The sequence below is a fragment of the Eurosta solidaginis genome, chromosome 3 (genome assembly GCF_040869045.1).
Source record: "Eurosta solidaginis isolate ZX-2024a chromosome 3, ASM4086904v1, whole genome shotgun sequence".
NCBI classification, from domain to species: domain Eukaryota; kingdom Metazoa; phylum Arthropoda; class Insecta; order Diptera; family Tephritidae; genus Eurosta; species Eurosta solidaginis.
Genome location: NC_090321.1, coordinates 207985277 through 207997620, shown reverse-complemented (window position 1 = coordinate 207997620; position 12344 = coordinate 207985277). Strand labels below are relative to the sequence as shown.

At 35.7% G+C, this 12344-nt stretch overlaps 1 protein-coding gene across 4 annotated transcripts in view; it reads left to right on the top strand.

Moving 5' to 3' along the window:
- The window catches only part of l(2)k01209 (lethal (2) k01209), a 51207-nt gene that overhangs the window by 17057 nt on the left and 21806 nt on the right, over nt 1-12344 (top strand). For all 4 annotated transcript variants that reach the window (XM_067774923.1, XM_067774921.1, XM_067774920.1 and 1 more), the window contains one exon: nt 10890-11212. In XM_067774923.1, the coding sequence (XP_067631024.1) occupies nt 10890-11212 (323 nt within the window). The remainder of the gene's footprint in view (nt 1-10889; nt 11213-12344) is intronic.

Here is a 12344-nt window from a genome sequence, read left to right as displayed (position 1 = left end):
CACAATTTGTTAATTAAAATTGTCCAAAACATGTGGAGTTTAAAGAGAGATGTAATTAAGTGCTCGTTTGAAAGTAAATAAGGATATTTTGTTTAAAGCTGGCTTCTCAATTTGACCTGAAGCCAGCTTTAAACAAAATAAGTAATTATCTAAGAGCTCGCCAAAATCACAATTATGTAAATAAGGATATTTCTTTGTAATTTTACAATAAAAATTTTACGCAGTTTTCGTTAGCAGCCACTACACTTTTCTTGGACCTAAGAAGTACAACAGTGCCAAATAGCATCCACAAAAAAAAAACGAACAAGAACAAGCATTTTATCAGGTGAACGTGGCTGTGTATGTGCGTGCTGCTACATATCCTACTTGTATACCTTTACAATGTTAACTATATATTTTCTTTGAAAAATTTCAAATTTTTTGTACATTCAGAGCTGCTTTGCAAATGACTTGAAGTGTAGTGCTGTATTTTACAAAAATGTACCAAATATGTCAATGTAGTACCAACGTACTTTCGGGAAGCGAAATGTACCAAAAAAAGTACAATTGTACCATGATTATCATCACTGATAAGGAGAGGAAGCAGAAAAGGGGAGGAGATGAAAAAAGAGGGAAGTTGAGAAAAGAAAGCGGAAGTTGAGGAGAGAAAATGCTTCTGTTAACTGGGAGAGTAGATACATCGCATGGAGGTATAGTTGGTGGTAGTGCAGTAAATTTTGATTGTATTACACTTACATTAGCATTACATTATACGAGCAAAAAAAATTAATTGCAGTAATTTTATTTTTTCACTACCACTCACTGAGTGAAAATACTCAATCAGTGGGGGAAACATTTTTGTGCACTAAGCAGAAGCTGAAAATATATTGACTACCAGCTTCTAAATTTTAGTGAAACAATTTTCAGCTTCACTGCCATAATACAAAGCTGAGTGAGGCTGATATTTTTTGTATTACCCCTCAACTGTGAGTGAAGGGTGGTGAATTAATGCATAACCACCAACTCTGCAGGGAGGGATATAAAAATGAATGCGATGTGGTTAATAAAAACAAAGATATTGAAATCCCTTGGTAAGCTAAAACAGGTACTAAATGTTCAATATAGAAATTTCGTTTGTGAAGTAGAAACGCTAGAAAAGAAAAGTATTTGAAAAACGAGCAAATGTATTTGAAAAATTAATTTGAGAAAAGTCCAAATGTATTTGAGAAATAGGCAACGACGAAATCTCCCAATGTGAAAAGTAATGCAGGTTGACAAGCAGACAAACATCTAATGTTTTCTAAGTCAAATAAAATCCTTATCATATTATTGAAAAAATATTCCTAGTTCATAGATAAAGCTTGAAATTTGAGCGACACTTTTACCTATTTCGGAACTTAAGCAGTTTTGCAAAAACATTTTCGGTGTGGAGATGATTTTTCTTATAGAGCTGGAGACAGTATGGATACCATATATGTAATACTCATATATTGCTACAAAAAGCTAGGTACATTCCCAAACATCAGAGTGCCGATATATTGCTGTTTGAATGTTTTTGTTTTTGTATTCAATAGTAGAATGTACCTAAATTTAAATTTTTTCTTGTCACACTTATGCTGCTACTATCACAAAAATTTTATATGCTGCCTTGTATTGATTTCGGATTCAAAACACATTGCGAGCATTTTCTATTAGCAATATAGGAGTATTACATATATGATGGATACTAATGTTATAAAAATTTTCAATCAACACTGAAAGAAAAAGACTGGTAAAATCAACCGAAATTTCTGTAAATTTTTATCCATCGCAACAAAATGTTGAATAAACTGCGCACAAATCGTTGATTCATAATTGACCGTTTTAGTAGTCAAATAAACAAAAAAAGTTGTTTCATTATACTTTACCCATAGTTTTGTTAAATCAACAATTATTACTGTCGCTCTAAGAATACCAATCAAACCAGTTAATATGAAAGGGATTTCTGTTCATTCGAAATAACCAGCGTAAACTGTTAAATTAACAGTGTTTATTGTCGAAATGATGCTGACAGTGAAATCTATTGAAATAACAGAGATTTATGTTTTTTTCTAGATTAATAGCGTAAACTTTTACATCAACAGAGTTTCCTGTTCATACCTATGACATTAATACCTGTGGACAAAATAAAATCCGGATAAATATATTTTTAAACTTACGCAGTGTTTTTTATTTGTATAAATTACACATAAGTACATTTCATTTCTAATGATTATATTGCTACATTTAGTAATATTAATTAAAATAATAATAACTTAAATCTGAATTCAAATAAACAGAACTTTGGTCCGAATCACCATCGACAACTTTTTACGAAAGTATGTCGCCATATATATATGTACGTAAATATGTGAATACATAAATACGCATGCTTGCTACATATATATATGTATATATGCTACATACATATTCATACACGCGTTAGTACATGCTCTAGCGAAAATAAGAGCATGTACCGTTTGTTAAACCACATTGGCGTCGGTTTCAAGAAATTTATTTCAACTTTACAATTAAACATTATACACTTTATTACTTTGTTTTATTAAACGCACTTTCACCAAATTTTACTTTTTATTATTTATTTAATTTATAGTTTTGAACTTCGCCGCGCGTCACTTTATTGCTTATTCTCAATTTCTTCTCTCGCATGTAGAGTTGCCACACGTGATTTTTTCGAACAAAACTTGTAGTATAGATGTTAAATAGAGAACTTGTAAGCTATAGAAAAGTAAAGAATGAAATCACTGGAAGGTAATTCACCATTGGAGTAACTATACATGTAATTCGGCAAGTTTAATTCTCGTAACACTTTATTTTGAAACGATTCCAAAACAACTCAAATTTTTATGCTGTCGGAAACATCAACATTAAAAATGATGTTTTTTATTATCTTATTAAATTCGTTCGCGTGAGTGAAAATTCGTAAAAACTTGAACAAAATGCTACTAACTTTGGAAAAATCCTGTTCGTTCAAACAAAACTATTGCAACAAGAGGGCGCAATTTTGCATTTCGCTTGGAGGAGAAGTTGCAAAATTTTATCCGATAAATAGGTGTCCCGGTATCGCATAATTTTTTGCCGTGTTATGCACATTAAATTCAAAAAAGGGTTTTTTGTTTTGCATTGATAACTGAAAAACTAGTTTTTTGTTGTTTTCCGAATTAGTGTGTTTTTTTAAACAAGTGGCACCATCGTCATAAGTACAAATTAGAGAGCGCAGCGAGCGTAAAATTCTCTTTGAAATGTGCTCATGCATTGACTGTTGTTCGCTGTAAGATCAGTTGTCTTAACAGAAAAATCAGTTAGATTGATTAGGAATCTGTCAATTTTGCAGAATTTTGTTAACTTAAGAGCGATAATTTCTCTTCTGTTGAAATGAGTAAACTAAAATGTTCGCTTGACAATGAACTCGGCCGAATTAATCATAATTCCATCAATTTCACCGAATCTCCGATAAGTCAAGAACAACAGAACAGATTTGTTGATTTTACTAGCGCCATTTCTTTTAGTGAACCCAAAACCATTATGACGAATATTAGCATCACTAATTGATACTCACGTCTCTAAGGTTATTAAATAAATGCACAACAACATTAAAGCAAGTTACATAAACACATTAATCATCATTTACACATGTACATACAAGGCAGCAGAGAGATACTCACCATCAGCCGAAGTAGTACTCACATATACACACGCATAAGGCTATGCGAGAGACTATAAACTACAAATACACATGTACGTAGATGGCTGCTAACCAAACATGAATTTCACGAAATTACTAGTCCTTGGGAGAAATGGGCGAACGAGGCAACAGATAGTATAAAAGCAGCGAAAGCTGAGTAGTCAGTAATGAGTTAGATTTTGTGAAGTATAAGTGTTATTGTGAAGTACTTTCAAAGTAGTCTAATAAAGACCATTTTGCATTATTGAATATTGGAGTTATTTATTTTAAATGCCTTTATTTACTCTTGAAGTAAAGTGCTGATTTACCGATTTTAATTAGGTTGAAATGGTTTTGGAAAAGGAGCAAAGGAGTGATTATTAAGAAAAATAACTACCGTAGCTCATCTTTAATTAACGAAGCTGATCCAAACCAAATTATATAAACCCTGTAATCTTATTAATCGATTTATATTGCAGTATTAGCTCTGTCCCACCCGTGACATAAAAAAGTTTAAAGTTGTTATTCTAAATTTTGCAAGTCGTTCTTTTATTTCAAATTTGTATACAATGTTAGAAACTCGTTTCAAATATATCCAACAATTTAGTTTTGACTTCTTCGAAGTTAATAAGTTATTATTGAGGAATGGAGTATGTCTCACATAAAGTCAAAGATTTAGAGTGTGCAAATTATTAAAATTTCCCAAAACTCAAATTTATTTTGTCCATGAAATGATTCCATGACGGGAACTATATTTTGAACATTTAGAATAATTCATTTACTATAAAAAAGTTTATTAAATGCTTTTAATTCGAACATGTCCCACCCGCGACACTTATATTTTTATACTCAGCTGATCAGAGCTCACAGAGTATATTAATTTTGTTCGCATAACGGTAATCCGTAACAGTATAAACTAATCGAGATAGATATAGACTTCTATATATCAAAATTATCTGGGCGAAAAACGAAATTCACTTAGCCATGTCCGTCCGTCCGTCCGTCGGTCCGTAAACACGATAACTTGAGTAAATTTTGAGGTATCTTGATGAAATTTAGTATGTACGTTCCTGGGCGCTCATCTCATATCGCTATTTAAAATGAATGAAATCGGACAACAACCACGCCCAATTTTTCGATATCGAAAATTTCGAAAAACCGAAAAGTGCGATAATTCATTACCAAAGACGGATAAAGCGACGACTTGGTAGGTGCGTTCACCTTATGACGCAAAATAGAAAATTAGTAAAATTTTGGACAATGGGCGTGGCACCGCCCACTTTTAAAAGAAGGTAATTTAAAAGTTTTGCAAGCTGTAATTTGGCAGTCGTTGAAGATATCACGATGAAATTTTGCAGGAACGTTACTCCTATTACTATATGTGTGTTTAATAAAAATTGGCAAAATCGGATGACGAACACGCCCACTTAAAAAACAAATTTTTTTAAAGTCAAATGTTAACAAAAAATTTAATATCTTTGCAGTATATAAGTAAATTATGTCAACATTCAACTCCAGTAATGATATGGTGCAACAAAATACAAAAATAAAAGAAAATTTCTAAATGGGCGTGGCTCCGCCCTTTTTCATTTAATTTGTCTAGGATACTTTTAATGCCATAAGTCGAACAAAAATTTACAATTTCTTGTGAAATTTGGTAAGGGCATATCTTTTCTGCCGGTAACTGTTTTCTGTGAAAATGGGCCCGTCTGTCCTTCCGCTCGGCCGTAAACACGATAACTTGAGCAAAAACCGATATATCTTTACTAAACTTAGTCCGCGTACTTATCTGAACTCACTTTATCTTGGTATAAAAAATGGCCGAAATCCGACTATAACCACGCCCACTTTTTCGATATCGAAAATTACGAAAAATGAAAAAATGCCATAATTCTATACCATATAGGAAAAAGGGATGAAACATGGTAATTGGATGGGTTTATTGACGCAAAATATAACTTTAGAAAAAACTTTGTAAAATGGGTTTGATACCTACCATATTAAGTAGAAGAAAATGAAAAAGGTCTGCAGGGCGAAATCAAAAGCACTTGGAATCTTGGCAGGAATACTGTTAGTGGTATTACATATATAAATAAATTGGCGGTACCCGACAGATGATGTTCTGGGCCACCCTGGTCCACATTTTGGTCGATATCTCGAAAACGCCTCACATATACAACTTAGGGCTACTCCCTTTTAAAATACTCATTAACACCTTTCATTGGCGTTCACCGTGGTGTGATGGCAGCGTGCTCCGCCTACCACACCGTATGCCCTGGGTTCACACCTCGGGCGAAGCAACATCAAAATTTTAGAAATAAGGTTTTCCAATTAGAATAAAATTTTTCTAAGTGGGGTCGCCCCTCGGCAGTGTTTGGCAAGTGCTTCGGGTGTATGTCTGCCATGAAAAGCTCTCAGTGAAAACTCATCTGCCTTGCAGATGCCGCTCGGAGTCGGCATAAAACATGTAGGTCCCGTCCGGTCAATTTGTAGGGAAAAGCAGGAGGAGCACGACGCAAATTGGAAGAGAAGCTCGGCCTTAGATCTCTTCGGAGGTTATCGCGCCTTACATTTATTTATTTTAACACGTTTCATTTGATACCCATATCGTACAAACACATTATAGAGCCACCCCTGGTCCATCACTAAGGCCCACTCCCTTTTAAAATACTCAATTACACCTTTCATTTGATACCCATGTCATACAAACACATTCCAGGGTTACCCTAGGTTCATTTTCCTACATGGTGATTTTCCCTTATTTTGTCTCTAAAGCGCTCAGCTGAGTATGTAATGTTCGGTTACATCCGAACTTAGCCTTTCCTTACTTGTTTATTATAGCAATAATATCACAAAAAAAAAAAAATTTTTATTTTTGCGGCATTTGAGTCCCTAGATATTCGTTTATCTTAAAGTATTTAAACAAATTAAGAAACTTTCATATATTCGCAGTGCTTTTATAATATACATACATATGAGATCACTAACGGATAGCGTGACAATGATAAAACTTATAAATTGCTAAGATAATGTAGGTTTTTTTACATGTTGTTGTTGTAGCGATAAGGTTACTCCCCGCAGGCTTTGGGGAGTGTTATCGATGTGATAGTCCTTTGCCGGATACAGATCCGGTACACTCCGGTAACACAGCACCATTAAGGTACTAGCCCGACCATCTCGGGAACGATTTGTGTGGCCACTTTAAACCTTCAGGCCATCCCTCCCTCTCCACCCCCAAGTTTCATGAGGAGCTTGGGGTCGCCAGAGCCTCATCTGTTAGTGAAACAGGATTCGCCGCGGATAGGTGAGGTTGACAATTGGATTTGGAGAAGCTATATATTGCGCTGGCAACCCCTTGAATATGGTATTTTACTCGCCTCTTACGACAGGCATACCTAACAGTACTGACTGAGTCTTACGGCTGAATTCTGTAATTCAGTCTCATCTCAAGTCTCTAAATTTGAGATTTCTCTTTAGAAACAATTTTTGTGACTTGAGATGATTTCGGTATTCAGTAAACGAAAGTCACAAAAACAATTCACCATATCAACGAAATTCACCAAAATGACAATTTACTCATACATTGAACAAATAATATAGCATTGCATTTTGTCAACATAACGTTAGGTAGTGTTGTGGCTGAGCTTGCTCAGACGACGTTCACAATTTTTATAGAAAATCCCAAAGTGTGTAGGTTCGAATCTCAGCGGCGCCACATAGAGTTCGATGTTTTTTTAAAAATTTCCTTTTTTTAATTTTTTCTATGCTTATTTTAATTTGAGGAATAAAAAAAATATATTTAAAGCGTTTTTCGCAAATAATTTTCATACTTTTTCTGAAATTTTCACGTTTGTGATCTGCCCCGGCCCAGCTCACAAATTAGTGATTGCTTTTGTGAGGCTGGAGACGCGAGACAGCTTACAGAATGGCAAATTGTCTCAAAAGTGATTTTCACCCCAAATAGTCTCTAACAGTGACTAGAGACGGCTTACTGAATTCAGCTGTTAATTGTCTCAACCTCTCAATTAGAACCTTAATCTCCAGCCGGTTTTATTATCAGAATGCTTCAACAAAGATCGAATAGTGCGTACAATTGTCCCGCCCGTGACGATGGAACATCCCATATTTCAATAGATTACATGCACAACGTATTGAAACGATTTAAATTGAAAAGATAATTGTGAAATAAAATAGCCTTGCATGTGATATATATGTACATATGTATGTACATAAACCTATACCTTTCTTTCCCCGTCTATCAGCTGCTAAATGCATAGTAAAAGTAACATTTAGTAACCTTTTATAAGTACTAATGAATCATATAAGAACATACATACATAGTATGCACGTGTTTTTTGTTCATAAAATGCCGCTTCCCATTTGCCACGTTTTTTCCGCTCATTCTCGTTGCGATCACGGACCGAAGAGGCGATCATCTATTGGGGGCATTTCTAAAAATAAATGTGCGATGTCCAAAATACCGGCAAAGCAGCACATGTTTATTTTCACGTAGCGCCTACGTACATATGTAAGGGAAAACAAACCGGCAACAATAAGTCATCGCATAAATTTATGTATCGAAAATGCATCAATATCCACAGAACAAAAGTTCTTTGTTCTACGTTCAGAAAATTTCGATGAACTGATCATAAATAGCAAATTTATGTAGGATTACATCAAAGGATAGGATTCTAAGATAACGACCGGTTTATTGGGTTTAGGTTAGGTTGCGAGGGCAGAGCTGGACACTATGGTAACAGCTCACTACTTAGGCCACCAATGGGCCCATTGTAATACCCTATACGGTCTCAAAGAGGACCCCTGCCCTGCCTAAAGCGGGTCAAACCACTTCGTGGAATTTATATATTTTGCTAGAGCCTTGACTTCATAGCTAGAGACCTCAGCAAGGTCATGTAGAAAAGGTTTACCAAGGATGGCTAACCTACGCCTACTAAGCGCTGGACAATGACAGAGAAGGTGCTGGACACTCTCCTCCTCTTCTGTACATCTGCAGCTGCGACAATAGTCGAAGGTCGTTACCCCCATTCTAGCACCATGCGTGCCTATTAAACAATGCCCTGTTAGAACCCTTATCAGGGACGATAGAACTGATTTGTTTAAAATCAGAAGCGCGCTTGTGCGCCCCTTGTCATATGAGGGCCAGGTTAGCCTGGATGTTTCACACGATGATATGGCTGACCATAGTCCATCTGCAATTCTTATAGTGCTTGTGTTCACACGAAGCCTGAAAGTGGCCATGGGTATACCTACCGAATCATTTCCAGGAAGGATATGGTCGGTGGTGCCTCTTCCGGCCAGCTCGTCTGCTCTGCAGTTGCCTTCAATATCCCTGTGCCCAGGTACCCATATAAGGCTGATACTGAAGTGCTGAGCCATCTCGTTAAGAGATCTGCGGCATTCAGTGACCGACTTTGCGTTGTCGACGAATGAGTCCAGGGCTTTTAATGCGGCCTGGCTGTCTGAGAAAATAAACACCTGTTTACCATCCTTAGGCATAGACCCGAGACGATTCACAGCCCTGTGTATTGCCAGCATTTCCGCTCGGTAAACACTACAGTGATCTGGTAGGCGAAAAAAAAACCTCTAGACCCAGATCGGTGAAAAGAGGCCTACTCCCACCTTCCCGTCAAGCTTAGAACCATCCGTGAATATGTTGATGGCACCCGGTACCGTATGTTGTCTGGTATTCCAGTCTTGTCGCGATGGTATATATATACTATAGTTTTTAACGAAAACGTTCTTTGACGTGCAGTAGTCAGTGCGTACCGGTATTGGGACTGGGGCGTACGTGCCCAGGAATGTTGCGTGTCCACTACATCCATTTGACCAGAGACCTGTTTCCTTTATACGTAGAGCGGCCATTACCGCTATTTCCTTCGCCACCAGGTCAAGAGGTGGAAAGTATAGCATTTTGTTGAGTGCTTCAGACGGAGTGGGGCCGAGAGCCCCGGTAATGAAGAGCTCCGAACGCCGTTGCACCTTTTGAAGCATTTTAAGATAGGTACTTTTAGGGTACTTATTAGGGTTTAGGTTAGGTACTAAGAATTTTTTTTATAGATTTAAACTTTTTGGAAAAGCCTAAATATTCGGCGCAATTTGCAGAACTATTACTTAAGAACACTTAAACTAACAACGTTTTTCTATTTTGTTGTTTTGAAATTTTTAAATATTCGATTTATATATGTACATATTTGAAAAAAAAAAATGTGAATAAAAAGCGTTGTTTTGTAGATGTCTAATTTTTCAGACCTTTTTTTCTCCTTTTCATGGAACCTACCTATAATAGTTTTTTTCTAAATATTTTTTTATTTTTCGAACCTTTGGAAATATGTATTGTAGTTTTGCAAATAATTTTTTCTTAAAGAAAAGAAATCAAAGCGTTTTAAATTTTTTTTGAAAAAATTATTTTGCAATTTCTTGTAATTAAAATTTTTTTACCCTTTCCAAAGATTTTTTAAATTTTTCTTTTTTTTTGAAAAAGCGTTATCTTACAGAACTTCGTTGCTCCTTCTCAGAACATTAGAAAAGCTACTCAAAACAGTTTTTCTTTTAATTTTTTTTCATAATTCTACAGAACTTGTTTTCTGAGGAGCTCAAACCTATCCTACTCAGAGCAGTTTTTTTTAATTTTTTTGAAAGTAAGACAAATCAGTAGGCCGATATAACAACACAAATTGTTTTCTTTTTTTTTTTGAAAGTTTTTAATTATTCAGAGAAGGAGGACGAGGGTTAACCCAGAAAGTTGTTGTTGTTGTAGCGATAACGACACTCCCCGAAGGCCTTGGGGAGTGTTATCGATGTTGATGGTCCTTTGCCGGATGCAGGTCCGGTACGTTCCGGTACCAAGCCCGACCATCTAGGGAACGACTGCGACCTTCTTGGCCATTTTTTCCCCGTGATCGAGTAGATGTTCTGGTCGAATTTTTAATTATACCCAAAATTACAAAACAATCGTTTTTCCATTTGAAAACTATTTCATCATTAACTTACATCATTCCTTCGAAATCACACATTTTCACAAGTTTCGGTGTTGGTAATCTGCCTTTCTGGCTTAATTTTCACTCGTATGATTATCTATGTATCTATTGCATTTAAGTAAAGAATGTCTTATGCAAAATATAAATACTTAATACTTATTTTTAAAATCCTCGTGCCTAACTTAAGTTTTTGTCTCTCACATTTCAAGTGATGATCGTTCGGATCTAACAGAACAACTCTACATTGACCCAAATCTATATGTAGACATTGGTAATGGCGATTATTGTTGCCCTGCCTCGCCTACCACTGTGCCCGGACGTATTATCTCATCGAACTCCTTGGAGTCGCCAGCTCGCACAACCACGCCAACACGCCCAAACCGCCGTCAACGCACGACCTCCGTTAATAGTCAAACGACCACTGCCAATCCGGCTGAATGTATCATAAGAGCCAATAATCGTACCATTTATACAGCTGGACGTCCGCCATGGTATAATTGTGCCGGTCAACAAGTTGAACCGTTTGTAATAGGTAAGTAATATTTCAAAAGTAATATTATTTTGGATGTATCGCACTTCATATTTGGGAGTCTACGAGGAACTTTTGTTGTTTGATTTGTACCTATATTTATACTCAGCGTGCTTTGCACACAGAGTATATTAACTTTGATTGGATAACGGTTGGTTGTACAGGTATAAAGGAATCGAGATAGATATATACTTCCATATATCAAAATCATCAGTATCGAAAAAAAATTTGATTGAGCCATGTCCGTCCGTCCGTCTGTCCGTCTGACCGTTAACACGATAACTTAAGTAAATATTGAGATATTATCACCAAATTTGGTACACGTGCTTATCTGGACCCAGAATAGATTGGGTTTGAAAATGAGCGGAATCGGATGATAACCACGCCCACTTTTTATATATATAAAATTTCGGAAAACAAAAAAAAACTGATTATTTAGTAAATAATACACCTAAAAAAAATGGAAAAAATTTTTTAGATGGGCGTGGCATCGCCCAGTTGTGATAAAATCAATTATACAAATATTATTAATCATAAATCAAAAATCGTTAAACCTATCGTAACAAAATTCGGCAGAGAGAATGCCTTTACTATAAGGAATGCTTTGACGAAAAATTAACGAAATCGGTTAAGGACCACGCCCACTTTTATATAAAACATTTTAAAAGGGTCGCGGACGAATCAAATAAGCTATATGTTAGCGAAAAAAAGCTTTGTATCAATAGATTTTTTTTTTTTTTTGAAAATGGGTGTGGCACTTTTATGACTAAGCAATTTTCTATGTTTCGGGAGCCATAACTCGAAGAAAAATTAACGGATCGTAATAAAATTTGGTACACATATTTTCCTTATAGCAGAAAATATTTCTAGTAAAAATGGACGGGATCGGTTAAAGACCACGCTCACTTGTATATAAAAGATTTCTAAGAGGGTCGTAAACGAAAATAATAAGCTATATGTTAGCAAAAAAAAGCTTTGTATCAATAGAATTTTACTTTCTAGATTGAATTATAACATTAAATTGGAAAACACTAAAATTTTTGAAAATGGGTGTGGCACCGCCCCTTTTATGACTAAGCCATTTTCTATGTTTCGGGAGCCATAACTCGAAGAAAAATTAACGGATCGTAATAAA